This window comes from Miniopterus schreibersii, assembly GCF_964146895.1.
Source record: "Miniopterus schreibersii genome assembly, chromosome: 9".
Classification (NCBI taxonomy): Eukaryota; Metazoa; Chordata; class Mammalia; order Chiroptera; family Miniopteridae; genus Miniopterus; species Miniopterus schreibersii.
In genome coordinates this window covers 61,456,587-61,472,567 of record NC_138118.1, presented here as the reverse complement: position 1 = coordinate 61,472,567, position 15,981 = coordinate 61,456,587, and the positions used below count along the sequence as shown (strand labels likewise).

The following is a 15,981-nucleotide window of genomic DNA, read 5'->3' as shown; positions in this document are numbered from 1 at the left end:
TTGTGGGAACTATAGGCCTTCCAAACATAATTTGTTTGGCACAGACTGAAATAACAATGATTATACTTTAAGAGATAAGCATTCTAATTTGTTTTTACTCTCAGTAGGATCGGGTGAGCTATGAAAAATATGACTTTAAATATCCAAAATATATATCTAGGGCTTCATTCGTATTCCAGTGCTAATTCGGTTTTGCTTCTTTGCCTATCTGATCTCAACCTGGTAAGATTTTACCTTGTGTTTTAGGCTAGGGGAGACCTTCTTCTAATTCTTTTTAAGTTAGTGATAAATCTGCCAAGTAATACTTATTTGAAAGCCATCAGGGGGTGAGTTATGAATTATAGTTAGATATGTAGTACACTGAACTAAGTAAGGAATCAAAAAACCTGAAACATTTTGGGTTTCCTCTTTTCTCTGCAGGACTACAAGTTAGGTTTGCAAAAGTCAAGGAATGGTAAAGGTTTAGTGATAGCATGGCCCTATGGTTGACTCCTGGAGTTTCTCATTCTCATGGTAAAGCTCATGGAATTTCCCATGGAAGCCAAAGTACAGAGCAGAATTTGAAAATCACTTTAGTTTTTAGTTTCTGATTTTCCTGCTGTAAAATGGGAGGAATACTCTAACTTTTCATTGTCACACAAGGTATGGAGAAATCTTTAAACATTCACATTGAGTGAGAAAGCTCTTCATGTCTCCTAAAAGGAGAAAAGATTAACCTGAGATGATAGTGCAGTGTCTCCCAAAGGGAGAGGGGAAATTCTAGGAATCCATTGTGACTTTTGGACTTATACATGTTGTTTTTGCTCCTGAACCTAACAAGAAGATGTAGAGACTAAGCATTTCAGATGATGAATGCCCCAGAATGACTTACTGGAGCAGGACTAAGTAGTCAAAGACTCAGGAAGCTATAAAAGAATTTTTGGAGAAAATGTGTAAATTTTCCAGTGTGACAGAATTTAATATTTTAAAAAGTTGATTAGCCATGAAAATAAGTAGAAATGTTGGTAGTCACCCTTTTTACCAATAATCCTCCTTCCTTCTTACACATATCATTTGGTATGTCCAATTAGAAAGGCCTGGCAATCTTATGATATTTGAGCACATTCAGGTAAGTGAAGACAGTGAAAAATAAATTCTGTAGAAATTGTACTAAGTGTAAGAAACTCCAGGTCTTCTTTTCTGAGATTCTCATGACCAGCTGTTCTCCCATAGCAACCTTTTCTTTACCATAAAAATAGCACCAAGTCCATGGGGTTTAAAAACAATAATATTTGCTGGTGGCAAGTGATGCCAACATTTATAAGTGCCCGGAGCAGGACCTGGCATGTCTCGGTGACCCCAGGTGGCTTTGGCCCAAAGCATTGATTGGACCCTCAATTTACTTCAAATGCGACAAGCCCTTCCTTATGCTCTTGTTGTCCACTGAGAAACTCCTTCACAGATCCATCTGAATAAACCCTCAACAGCCTTCAGGACCCCGAATAAGTTTTATTTTCTCCAAGAACCCTTTCTCTCCCCTTTGTCTAAGCGCCTCCCTCCACTGTGCTCGTCGGCCATGCTACGCAGCATTTGTAGCTAGTTGAGGACTGGCATTCTTACAGTTGCCCGTATGCTAGAACAGCTGACAACTGATGATGGGGCCAATTTCTTGGGGTCACGTAGTTTGTAAGCTGTCTGACTCCAGGGAGCACCGCTCACGTAGGCCGGGAGGTGAATGTTATCCGCTGGCTTGTCCACATGGAGGCCCTGTGTGTCCTCTTGCATCTATAGGTGGCCTGTGTTTACATATTACTGTGTGACATTGGCTGGTCTGGAGACTCTTTCCTACCTCCTTTGTTTTACATTTTTGTCAGTTTCAATGAGAAGTTTAAAAATCTGTAAATAATAAATCTAAGCCTTCCATAACTCTTCAGGACAATGTATTTCAAAATGAGGTCCTAGACCCTCGTATTAGAAAATCCTGGGATACTGGTTAAAATGCAGATTCTTTAGCCCCTCATTACACTTGAATGAACCTAGGAGTAGGCTGGAGGCTTTCATAAGCAAGACTGATAATTCACTAAAATCTTAGGAAGTGATTGTTGAAATAGCTTCTCAGTAAGGTGGAAACTAGGGTGCCTCAAAGGATTAACACCACTGTCCTTAACCTGTCACACTGTTGTGATATTAAACCTCTTCTGACTCATTTAAATTCAAACACTACTTAGTAGTTGCTCTATGCCCTCAATTGTGTGGTAAGAAAAGATATACAATAAACACATGTAATTGAGCACAAAGCTACATACATATACATGCTATAGAGCAGGGGTGGGGAATGTCCAGCCTGCCGGCCGCGTATACACCCACAAAATCATTTGGTCTGGCCCTGTCAAGGCAACTGCAAGCGAGACTCAAAATTCAATAAACCTAAGAGCTTTTTTCATAGCTCATTTTTAAGTTGACAGTTTTGTATGGCCTGAGAATGTTATGAATATCCAAATGGCCCTTGACAGAAAAAATGTCCCCCCCCACTATAGAGAGATGTCTTTTTAAAAAACAGATTATAAAAGTATAGTTCTATAGAGTTGACAGTTTGTAGAGTTGCGATATATCTTAGGGGTCACACATCCCTACTTTACTGTGTGACTGGTTTCAGTGCTTCAGGCCGGCATTGGCATGAGAGGTGAGCTCTCTGGAGTAGCAGAAAAGGCTGTAGACTTAGGGTTCAGAGTTCACAGTTTTGAATTCAAGTCAGAGTTCTAGTTAGTTAACTTTAATTATAGGAAAAGTAAGATTGTTGGTTAGGGTGAGGCACATATTAAATTCATTCACTAACTTTTGAGTAACTTAAATTTATTTATATATATTTACAGACTAGACCATATAAATACAAGTGCCTTAGTGTTATACCAATATTTGGTTAATACCGTCTGTTACTTTCTAGGGGACACTCAAGGAGAGGCCAAGAAAAGGAAGAGCTTCATTTTTAACAGCCATCCTATGATTATTACATTAAAACCTCATTTCATCAGAATGCTTGACAGAAAGGAATATTTATTTCACCAGAATGCAGAAAAATGCCAGAAAGCCACTATTGTTTGTATACTATTTCTCTAAAAGTTTATTATAATGTAAAATTTTATTTATAGTGTAAAAATTGTGTTTTTCCTTTTGGTCACATCTTTGTCATTTGAATGTCAATTCTCATTTGATAATTTATTGATCTAGATTAGAAGATTATGGGAGCATTCCTTTAATCTCTATTGGGCCTGCCTTATGTATTGCTACAGAAATTGAGAACTGGAAAGATTACCTAGGTTAATATCTATTTTAACCACTGAAGACTTACACATATAGTTGACATGAAAACAATACCTGGCACAACGTAAGTGCCTTCAGCTACCATTTAGTACAGTTTGAACTTAAGTTATTTGAATTTCAGTTTGGTAATTTCTTCTTAGGTGTTTAGAGCCAAAGGAAACTTGTGGAGTCTCCTTCTACCGAATTCATTTCACTGAGGCCCACCTCGCAATCTCCCCAGATCCTCTAGGAATCTTTCCTTCTTTTTTAAAATCCCAATTCCTGTCTCTTTTCCCCCCTAAAAGTAGACAAGACAGAAGAAATTCAAAGAAATTGAGGGTTGCCCTTTAAAACTTTTTATTTTGCTGTCAGGGCCAGCCAGAGGTTTTCTACCACCTTTTATAAAATTTATGCCTGGCATAATTCTGGTTTTTACTACCTTCTCTGTGCAAATACACACCCAGCCTTATGCTGATGGTGGCACTACTGTTTCTTCATGGCAAGACTTTAAAATTTTCTGGAAACTTTAAACTCATGGAATAAAACCTTGTGGGTGTAATGGGGGTGGAAATAGGAAATTTGGGGGAAACAGTGGGAACATGTGCCAAAGTTTTTGGCACCCTTTACAGGACTAATGAACTTTGCTCTGTTTTCTTATTTTAAATAGACACAGAGGTTAAAAAAAAAAAAAAAAAAAAAGGTATCAGGCACAGTTGACTCATAAAAATAAAGCAGGTTTAGTAGTTCTGTTTAACGATGTGAAGGCCAGGACAAATTTCATTAATATAATAATAACCTGTATTCCCTCTACCCTCCAAACACACAGTATTTTTGGGAAGAGGAGACTGGTAAATAAAAACATGAAGCCTTAGAAAAGTAAGGTTTTTCATATTGTTGTTTTCTTTTCTCTGTCCTCTTACAGTTTTGTAGTAGAGGCTAAAAAAAGTGAAGAATAGCACATTCAGTAATAGCACATTTGGTAGCCCATCTTCAAATGGGGTAATTTGGACCATTTGAGAACTTCTGTCAAGCTAAACGTATGCTGTGCAAAGTTAAAGAATTGGGCTGCTGGCTTTTCTTCCCACCACCTTTATCTTAAACTGCAGCTCAATAAATAGTAGAAATTTCTAAAGCCCCATAGTGTCTTAGTGCTGTTGAATATGTGCTTTAAGATTTACCTAACGGATTTCTAAATTCTCAAAAACGTTTCAATACCTTGATAAAGGACTATATTTAAGTATAGTCTCTTACGTGTTTCGGTATGTACAGGGCTGAGCAAAAGTAGGACTACAGTTGTAATACACATAAGTAATATAGAATTAATAAGCAATAATACAAGAATAAACTCTGTTTTGTGTACTCACAACTGTGAACCTATTTTTCCCACCTCTGTATATGTGTTTCCTGCTACTGAAGATTGAATTATATCCCTTATGCTTAGAAAATAATATTTGTTTACTGAAAACTTGAGATTATGCATCATATTAGATAAAAAGCTTATTACTTGGTTTGGTTTCCTATTGCCTTTTAGGTGGTGTGTGTATGTGCATGTGTGTGCGTCTTTTTTCCCCTTTATTTGGTGGGATTAGTAACTTTTATTTCTTAACTGATTCCATGGTAATTCAAACTTTTATTTCTGCCATGGTTTTATAATCTATGTGTTCTTTTAAGTTGCGTTACTTTTTAGAAGAAGAAAGTAGCAATATCTAATAACAGATTTTATAAGGTCAAATCTGATTGGCCTTCTTTTAATCACCCTTTCTTTTCTCCTTTCAGAGGACGTGAAACAAGTTTTTGGACAGACCACAATTCATCAACATATTCCATTTAACTGGGATTCAGAATTTGTGCAACTACATTTTGGAAAAGAAAGAAAGAGACACCTGGCATATGCAGAATTCACTCAGTTTTTGCTGGTGGGTCTAGCTCTTGAAAAGAATAAGTAAAACCCGGATCCTGATTTACCTCAAACTTTCTAACCCCAGACCAAACCATCCCATCTGCAAGTATTTCTCTAGTAAGGTGTAGAAACCATAGGGTCAAATGGGCCCTTTATACTTAATAAAAGGAATACACATTGAGGTCCCAGAAAATTAGGTGATTTGCTCAATGGTCATGTAAGTCAGGAGGGGCAAAATTGGAACTTGAACTCTTGACTTATGACTAGTTCCACTGCTATTTACCAATATTTTGTTTTTCCCTGAGAAATGGAGAGATGTCATCATTAGCATCTAACAGTATATCATTTTATCTGAGGCTTTTCATAGGCAAGGCACAGGGTCTGGAACTTGGCTGCATATTGGAGTTACCTGGTGAACTTTAAAACTATTGTTGCTTAGGTCCCACCTTTAGAGATTTGATTTGATTTGATTTGATTTGATTTGATTTGATTTGATTTGATTTGATTTGATTTGGGGGTTGAGGGGGGCAGACAGTCTGGGCATTGGGATATTTAAAGCTGTTGAAAGGGCACTTGCTTGCTGTCCCATGTCCAGGGTTAAACTGTGTGTGTTGTCGACATTTCTTGGATGTACCTGGCCCAGTCATTCGTGCCCTACCACATACATTGTGATCGTATCACTGGATCACTGATGATACCACAGAAGAGCAGTAAGAAAATGGGATTACAGTGTAGTTTTCCTTCGGAAGCATAATTTTAAAAATGTTTTAACCATGACATTAACATTTAACCCCAGAGATCAATATCTATGTGACATGTGGGTCTATATGATAAACCACTCTTTCTTTTGGATTTTTAAGCATTTGTTTTGTTTCTCCAACAGTTAAGTTTTATATCTTGTTAAATGTAATATTTTATAAGTTTTTTTATTGATTTATTTTTAGAGAGAGACAGAGACAGAAACATCAATTTGTTGTTCCACTTATTTATGCACTTTGGTTGATTCCTGTATGTGCCCTGACTGGGGATCGCGCGCACAACCTTGGCCTATCAGGACGATGCTCTAACCAACTGAGTTACCCAGCCAGGGCCTTTAAATGTAATACTTTAAAAGAGTCATTTAAGGGGATTAGTTGGCTATGTTTAAATTCAGGGTGAGGAAAAATTTGCCAGGGAAACCACCTTCTGTTCTTTGTCACTAGTAATATCGTCAGCGGGTACCCGGGTGCCCCTGCTTCTCTTGTGTGCTGAGACCTTGTCAGAGCCTTCTGCGGGGTGGTTGGAAACACAGACGTGGAGTGGAGGTGAAGGATATCCAGCCAGCATTATGTGGCATCCATACCTAGGCACCACCACTGTGTAATAGGTTGACTTTAATAGGTGCTTCTCATTTTGACTTTTACTGGTATTGTTAAAATACATGAATTGGCCATGCTGCTTACTTTGCTTTTATTTTCCTTGCCTTTGGGAACTTACAACAGGATGTCTTGACCCTGCTTTTGTATATTCTTTAAAACCATGATAATGTCTCTGAATCCCCACGTGCAGTTCTATCTCAACATAAACCTACGTAAAGAACTCAGGTGGAGAATGGCATTCAAGTTGGATTTTTGCTGTTGTTTATACAAGACACTGGCGCGCAGTAGGAGGTGGTGTTCTTTTTGATGAGGAATAATTACAGTGATGCTATTGAGACAAATGCCTCAAATTGGCTTTATGGAATGCAGCCTAATTAACTTTGAGTCTTAATGGGACGTTAGCGGCGTAAGGCTGATCATGTTTTCCTTTAAGTAGTATCAGTTGTGCTGCACTGAATCGGCTGTGTACCCCTCACAGCGGCTGCTAGGCTTCCTCCAGATGGGGAGAAGCCAGTCAGAGGCCAGCTGACTCAGGCATTACTGGGTAGGCTTTCGGCTTCAACAGGTAGGGCATTCACTTGAATCTGACTCCCATCCCACAGTGTCCTGCATGGGATGATTTTGACTTTATAGCCCAAATGCAAGGGCTCAACTTTTACAAGATTAAAATGGTTATCCTGGGTAATTATCCCAGGTAGGGCCTTGCTTTTCTGCCCCACTCCAGGCCCAGATTTAAAGCAATTAAGGGATGAATCTTGACTTATATGAAGGCCAGTGAAATGCCAGTTTTGATGTCTTCCATTGGGGTCACCTCCCACACACACTGCCCCCAATTAAATGCCTTGTTTGCTTCCTTTGAACTCTTTTGTCTGGATTCAGGGAACTTATAGATAGAAGTGAACTTAATCTCCTCCGTTTCAGGCTCTCCCTTTGTCAGGCACACACCCGCCCTTCTGCTCTAGGGCAGGGCTCAGAAACACAGGCACCAGCTCCCTGCCTGGCGCCAGGGTCAGGAAAGCAGACACTTGGCTGCTTGAGATGTGAAAGAGCTGCCACCGTGCATGCTGCTGCCTGTCACCTGCTGAGGAAGAGGTGCAGCCATAGAAACAGCGGAGATGTGCTTGTGGTTTCGGGAGCTTGAGCAGTATGTAGAGACAACACTGCTCCATCCCACTGAAGGTTCTAGGAGGTAGTTTGGATTGGCTCCAGCCAGCTGGAGCCTCAAACTCTTGGGTGTTACCTGTGCTTGTGTAGGTGCACGTCTTGTGATTGGTGGGCAGTGCCATTCTCTGCAAGGTCAGATCTTTTTTTCTTCCTTTAATACACGTTTGACTTTGTTAGAAGCCACCGTGGGGCTGTGAGAATGTCACATGTGCATCTGTGTACAGTCCAGACCAGCTGCCCACCCTCTGAGAAGGTGCTGGTCACGGGCATCACTCGAGTGTTGAGCTGGTGTGTTTTCTGTATTTTGGTTCTAAAGTTCATGAAGTGGTGGATAAATTTGATATTCTTTGAGCTAAACTTGCCTTGTTTATACTTTGCATCTAGATTATAGTGTTGAGTTAAGCCAGTCCTCCTTCCTAGTCTTAGCCTTGTTCTTAGGGTAGGATTTCAGAAGGGGGTGGGCCACAGTCCTGTTGCCCCATCACTGATACTGTTGCCTTCACTGCTGCTGTTTTTTATGCCCAGTCCTATCATCTCCACTTCAGCATGAGAGATGGTGTGTATGTGGGAATGTGAATACAGTGTTATATGTGGGTATGTATGTGTATTTTAAAATATCCTGTAAATTTTCCACATACCTCTCTCTTAGCTCCTAGAGCAAAGCTCTAATTTTATGGGGATAGTTGAATAATTCATTTTAACACACTGAAAGCAGTATGCTTAGAAAAGAATTCGGCGAAAATTTTCTGTTCTCTATCTACTGGAACTCCTGTTCATGAATGGTAGTAACATAAACTCTCTGCCCTGTTTGGAATTATTTCTTGTGCTGTGATTATTACTCACGTGGAACAAACCACCCAATTCAGCAGATGTTTGCTCTGGATGCAGGATTTACTATGAGGCCTTGTGCAGAGGGCCAAGAGGTGCAGAGTTAACAACTTTTGAGACACTTGTATAAATCTAAGGGTTGTTCCTGTGTTTTTCTGCCTGACAGCTCCAAAGGAGCAACCACAAACAGGTATGAAATGTACACCCTACAAGGTTACTCTTTTTTAATATTTTTTTTAAATTAATCCTCACCTGAGGATATTTTTATTGATTTGAGAGAAAGAGGAAGAGGGAGGGAGAAACATTGATGGGAGAGAAACATTGATTGGTTGTTTCCCATATGTGCCCAGACCAGGGATCGAACCCTCAACCATGGTATATGCCCTGACCGGAAATTGAACCCACCACTTTTTGGTGTATAAGACTCTGCTCCAATCAGCTGAGCCACCCGGCCAGGGCACAAGGTTACTCTTTTGTGGCATCAACCCTTGTGGCAGGTATAAACCCAAAACCATCATTCAGAGTATGGGTAGAGTAGCCATTCAAAGTACAAAGTACCAGCATAAGGTTGTCTAGTTAACTGCCCCATTTTACAGATGAGGAGATTGAGGCCTTTCATTTTAGTTGCTCTTAGTGGTATCTCAGTTATGGTTTTGATTTGCATTTCCCCAGTGACTAATGATGCCAAGCATCTTTCATGTATTTATTGGCCACTTGTATATCCTGTTTGGAGACATGTTTATTCAGACTCATTACTCATTTTTTTACTGGGTTGACATTGTAGGCAACTGTGAGCACTTTTCTGCCAAATTATTCTGTAGAGTCGGTCATAAGAGTCAGTCTCAAAAAAAAAAGTAATAGTAACAATCTTTGTAATGTACAAAGTGCTTTTAATATTCTGTTCTGATAATAACATCCCCCAAAGCCCTGAGATGTAATTATCATTATACCCTATTATATGTAAAAGAACAAACAGACTCTAGGGTAAAATTTTGCATTTACAGGTAATTTTCTGGGGAAAATGCTCATGGCTTCCATTAGGTTCCCAAAGGTGTACCCCAAAAGACTACAGAGAAACTGTTCTAGAACTTAGCTTCTTCTATAATAAAATCACAGACATGTGAGAGATTCAAAAATAGGATCCTGTTACCACTGTAGTATACTATCTGCAGGGCCCAGGCTATGGAGGGTTAGTTTCTGTTCCTGGAAGGGGCAATGCTTCTAAATGGGACTGTACAGTTTAATATCAACATTTAACATTTCTGACCCCTACCCATTAATTGCCAGGTACGATCATTAAAAAAGCCCTTAGTAGGAGTATGTGTTACTTTTGCTTCCATTTACTTTTTGATAATGTTTTATAATCATAGGTATATATTTCACACATAGTTATGACTATTTAAATATAATCCTCACATAGGAATTTCTAGTGGCTTCAGTCTCGGAATAGAAAAGTCTAGGATTGCTACCAAATCTAATATACTTGAAAATTATTGCTATTAACTGCCTCTCATAGAGCATTTTTCAGCTTAGAAAGTGCTTTGACTTGTGTTTGTCCTTACAGTCACCTTCGGTGTCAAACAAGCTATTGTTTCTTTGTGCAAGATGAGCCATGGAAGCTTAGAGAAGTTCTCTAGACTTGTTCATGATGAGACATATGGAACTGAAGTTGATTTTAGTTTTCCGAAGTCTCTAACAGTGTTTTATCAAATGTCATATAAAATTTTTCTGAAGTGGTTATTTTTTAAATTAATTAATTAATTTTTTAAATTTATCTTTATTGTTGAAAGTATTACAGCTGTCCCATTCCCCCCCCCCCACATTGACTTACTCCACCTCGCTCCTAGCCCCTCCCCAGGCCTTTACCCCGTTATTGTCTGTGTCCATGAGTTATGCATATATGCAGATAATTTCTTTGGTTAATCTCTCCCCACCCCCAGCCCCTTCCCTCTTCCCTCTGAGTTGCCAACAGTCTGTTGCATGCTTCAATGTCTCTGGGTCTATTTTGTTTGTCAGATTATTTAGTTCATTAGCTTCTTCTTAAAGAAGACCCTTCAACATTTCATATAATACTGGTTTGGTGGTGATGAACTCCTTTAGCTTCTTCTTATCTGTGAAGCTCTTTATCTGACCTTCAGTTCTAAATGATAGCTTTGCTGGGTAGAGTAATCTTGGTTGTAGGTTCTTGCTTTTCATCACTTTGAATATTTTGCGCCACTCCCTTCTGCCCTGCAAAGTTTCTGTTGAGAAGTCAGCTGACAGTCCTATGGGTGCTCCCTTGTAGGCAACTGTTTTTCTCTTGCTGCTTTTAAGACTCTTGCTTTGTCTTTAACCTTTGGCATTTTAATTTCTCTGAGCCTCCTGGATTTGTAAGTCTATTTCTTTCCCCAGGTAGGGGAAGTTTTCTGTCATTATTTTGTCAAATAGGTTTTCAATTTCTTGCTGTCTTCTCCTTCTGGCATCACTATAATGCAAATGTTGGGCTGCTTGAAGTTGTCCCAGACTCTTTAAACTAGCTTCATATTTCTGGAATCTTTTTTTCTTTTTGCTCTTCTAGTTGGGTGTTTTTTGTTTCCTCATGTTCCAAATTGCTGATTTGATTTTCAGCATTCTCTACTCTACTATTGATTCCCTGTAAATTATTCTTCATTTCAGTTCATGCAGCCTTCATTTCAAATTGGTACTTTATTATGTCATTGATGAACTCACTAATTTCTTAATAGTCTTACTAAGATCCTTGAGTATCCTTATAACCATTATTTTGAACTCTGTATCTAGCAGCTTGCTTGGCTCCATTTCATTTAGTGCTTTTTCGGGAGATTACTTCTATTCTTTCCTTTGTGACATGTTTCTTTGCCTCTGCATTTTGGCTCCTTCCTGGTGTTTGTTTCTATGTATTAGGTAGAGTTGTTATATCTCCTGGAATTTGTAGAGTGACTTTGTGTAGTAGGTGTCCTGTAAGGCCCAGTGGCTCAGCCTCCCCAGTCACCTGAGCTGGGCCTTTTAGGTGCTCCCCTGCGTGGGCTGTGTGCACTGTCCTATTGTAGTTGAGCCTTGGTTACTATTGGCATCACTGGGAGGAATTGACCCCCAGGCCAATTGGCTGTGAGGACTAGCTGCTGCTACAGCTAAAGAGCTGGTGTGCTGGAAACACCCCTATGGAGCAGGATTTACTTCAGTGGAGCTTTGGTGTTCACTGAGTCTTCCCCTTGAGTGTGTCACTCGTGGATATGGTAGGATTGTAATCCACCGTGGTTGAAACTGACCACCAGGTACACTGACTCTGGGGCCTCCCGGGGGGTACAAAGTCAGCCTCTGCAGTGCCTTGCCCAGGGCCACGCAGCATGAGCTACACAGCAAACCGTAGATGGCTGCTACTTGTGCTGGGCTTGGAGGTATCCAGGAGAGGCCAAGCTTTGAACCACTGCAGGCTGCTGCTAGTGCCAGGCCTGGGGCCGCTTATAGAGAGGTATGGGGCACTCTGAAGCCAGCTGCTGCTTGAGAGATTTTAGGAAAGTCCTTAGCATGAGGCTAGAGAGGCTACTTGCAGAGAAAAGCCACTGGAAATATCTTGGATGAGCTTGCAAGTAGGGAGGGGCGGGGTCTGTTTGAGGGCTCTGTCGGGGGAGGGCACATCAAAGGAGCAATGGCCTCTGCGAGCTCCTCTGTCTGTGAGAAAGCTGCCTGTCCAGCTCTCGCCCTGATTCCATGCAAGTTAGTTACTCCTCGAATGTCCCAGGTTCCTTTTAGGCTGCTGCCCAGAGCTGGAGCTCAGAGGGAGTGAGTCTGAGTAAGTCTGTTCCCTGGCCCTTTAAGAGGAACTGCCTGGGACTCCAGCAGCCTCCCTGTCACTGAGCCACAGTCCTCGCTCGTTTTTACAGCCTGAAGTTGTGGGGGCTTCTCTCCCTAGCACTGGAACCCTGCGCTGGGGCGCCTGATATGGGGCTGGAACCCCTCGCTCCTCCGGGAAACCTCCACCATGGAGATTCCCTCCCGGTTTTAAACTGCCGCACCGGGTGTGGGCCACGGCTGTGTTTCTGTGATTCATCCCAGATTTTGCCCTGGTCTCCGCCCCTCCTACCAGTCTCCACGTGCTTCTTCTGTTCCCTGGTTGTAGGACTTCTGTTCCACTAGATTTCAGGAGGTTCTGAGTAATGGTTGTTCTGTATTTTATTTATAATTTTGATGTGGTTGTGGGAGGTGGTGGGTACACAGTTACCTATGCCCTATCTTACTCTGAAGTGATTATTTTAAAAGGCAGAATTCTGGGCCTCTGTTCCTACCAAGGGTCTGCTTCAGTAGGTCATATATATATGGGGCCTAAGAAACTACCTTTCAAACAAGCATCCTGAACTCTGGTTTTCCAGATGGTCTACACATTGAGAAACACTTGTCTAGACTATGAAACCCTGACTGATTAAAGCACAGAACCTGGTCTTGAGGTCTTCATCCCAAGGTTGATGGGGAGCTCTGAGGGGCAAACATGATTGGATTTGTGTTTCAGAAAGATCACTCTGGCTGTTGTATGGAAGTAAAATGGAAAGGGGTCTGACCTCGGAGACAGGAAGGGAACCAGTTGGTCACTTCCAGTCCAAGACAGAAACAACTATGGCCTGGGTTGGATGGTAATGGTGATGAGCCAAAGTAAATGGGTTCAAGAGAAGTTAAAGGGATAGGCCTGACCAGGCCTGGTGATAGGATGAGTTCAGTAAGTACATGCAGAACTCATGGTTGACTCCTAGGTTTGGGGCTTGGGCAAGTGGGAGGATGGTGGTGGTTTACTGAGGTGAGGGGCACAGGCGGAAGAGGAGGAGGGGGCTCTGATGAGGGCTGCTTAGCTTGTAATTGCCTTTCCCATGTGTGGCTGGGTTGTTTCCACCTTCGCTCCTCAGCTACATGGAGTTAGGATGATACCATAGGAGCCCCACCTATGGCCCCACAGACCTGGGCATTTCCAAAGAATTGTTTCCCACTTTATGGAGCCAGGACATTTCTTCTGTTTCCAGAGGACTTTCTCCTCTTGCTCTAGGAAAAGGAATCTTCAAGAAATCAGCAATGCTTTAAATTAGTGGAGAGGCCAGATTTTGAAATTGGGATTTCATTAGTTAGCCAAGAAACAGGATAGCTGACTTGGGAGGGAATTGGGCTAAAAATTCTCTGTAATGTCTTCCATCAAATAGCATTTAAGAATGAAGTTACCTGACCCGACGGAGAGCCCTAATCACAAAGGCAGTGTGAGTGTTTAACATGACTTTATTCAGGTCACCCTTTTGTTAGAAGAGAATGATGAAACCAGAGAGGTGAATCATAGCGGGTAGAGCTTGGAATAGAACTTGGGAATAGAGCTGGGTCTGGTGTCCCAGACTGGCCATTCATGTTGGTAAGGACCCTTGAGGTCAGATCACGTGATCCCCATGACAACCCTGTTGGATGCCAAAGCATATTCATGCTAATAATTCAACTGAATAAGTTTGGTTGTTTTTGTGAAGTCAAACTGACCATTATTTTGGCTTTGGGTCAGCATGACCTACAGATCAGCCCAGGTCTTTTCTGTATAAAATGGACATTTTGGTTATTCAGGTTCTGAGCCCTAGAGAGTAGAGCTGTGGTGCTGGTGGTTGCCACATGTCCCCCCAGAGGCATTGCTCCTAGTCAGCTGTGGTCTGGACTTTGTAGTCACCATCACTTACAGTTTACTACTATATTTGCTATGGCATCCTGGGATAAGTTAAAAAAGAAATTGTTCCTCATTACCATCGATCAAAACAAGACATAACCTTCAACCGCGGCAACATAAAATTCTCAAGCTTTGGAACTGATAGAACATTTTGGGTGTTAACAAAAAGCAATCCCTTGTAGTAGAACTTGCTGAAGCCAGAATTGTTTCAACAGGTTAGTGGGTGACTAGCAAGGTCCTTGCTTCAGATTGAGTAACCTGAGCCATTTGTGCCTCCATAGTGTCCCCCAGCTTGCCATCTGTATTAGTTAAAATATCTAGACCATGGATCTTTAGTAGCCGGAGACCTTGATTATATTTGCATTTTTAAACATGTGAGTGCTTTTTATGTTGATTTTAAGTCAGACCAGATGGAGCCTGCAATACAGCTTGGCTACTGTTTCATCAATACAGCACCATTTGAAGTTCCAAAATGAAATAATGAGTGAAAGTAGCTAGTGCTGTTTGCCCTCAGCTCTTTCAAGATATTAGATTGTGTTTTGTGTCCAAATGGAAGCCATTGCTAGTTTGGCGATAGGTGACCAGAGTCATGGTAATATCCTGGTCACTTGGAGAATTAGATGCAGGACATTTCATTCACATTGCATTTTGTCCTCTTGGGGAAAAAGAAATCAGTGTTCATTGTGCTGTTGTGTCCGTTGAGCAGCCTGTTGTGCAGGCTTTTACAGTAACATCCTGGTAAAAATGAACACTCCATATAGCATCTCTCCAGCTGTTACCCACTGTGAAGTTTAATGTTAAATTGGAAGAGCAAGGACATTGAGAGGGAAAAGCTCTGTTCTTGGTTTCTGCAAAGTATTGCTTGCCTGCAGTGCCATGTGCAACCCTGCTTCTAAAGACCCTTTGAATTAAAGGCCCCACCCAGTGAACTGGGGATGAAATTTTATTGTGTGCTGACTGCATGGGCTGAATGTGGAGAGCACAGAAAGATGTTAAGAATGGGAACTACTTGTCTCTACCTATTCCATTGCTGAGGTCCATTTTACTGTTTAAAAAAAATGTGGATCTTTATTTTAACTAGAATTTTTTCTTCAAATTAGCATAGGATAATGAAAATGAAGTGGTACTTAGGTATTAAATAGTGTACACATTCTGATACTCAATGTAATATAGAATTTATTTGAAATAGGGCTAAATGTGATACCATATTTTATAAGCACATCTTCTTTATACGTTTTTGTTCCTTGTTTTTATAAATAACCACCTGCATTTTCCCCAGAATTCTTCTTAACTCCCCTTCCCCCCACCCCCCGCAAAAAAAAAGCAGTTCTTTTGAATCATGTTGTTATTGGCAACTCCTTGTTTTTTTTTTTAAGTTTTAGATTTTCTTTTAAATTTCAAAACTGTACAAAACACAAAAATGCAAACTAGCCAGGGGTCTTTTTTGGTGTTCTTGGCTTTATAATACAAATCATCTGGATATGCTGCTTGTTTTGAGGGTCTATTGGTCTATTTTTTTTTTTTGTTTGTTCCTGAATAAATTGTTCTCACACTGAAGCACACACTTGCATGTCTGAATAGAGGTGGAGAGAATTTTTGCATTCAAAATATACCCACTTGAAAATTGGAGATTATTAAGGAAATGACAGGCCTGGAACTATTAGAAGCGTGAATGTTAGACGTAAAGTGGTGTAACCCCTATATATGTTTATTTCTGTACAGCTAGCAATTTTGAAGAGTTTGATTTTTTTCCCCCCTATAGCAATCTGAATGGG

The 15,981-nt window shown here is 40.8% G+C and overlaps 1 protein-coding gene across 3 annotated transcripts in view; it reads left to right on the top strand.

Annotated features, from left to right (window-relative positions):
• The window catches only part of SLC25A13 (solute carrier family 25 member 13), a 169,167-nt gene that overhangs the window by 75,935 nt on the left and 77,251 nt on the right, over positions 1–15,981 (top strand). For all 3 annotated transcript variants that reach the window (XM_081146688.1, XM_081146687.1, XM_081146689.1), the window contains exon 5: positions 5,056–5,195. In XM_081146688.1, coding sequence (XP_081002814.1) covers positions 5,056–5,195 — 140 coding nt within the window. The remainder of the gene's footprint in view (positions 1–5,055; positions 5,196–15,981) is intronic.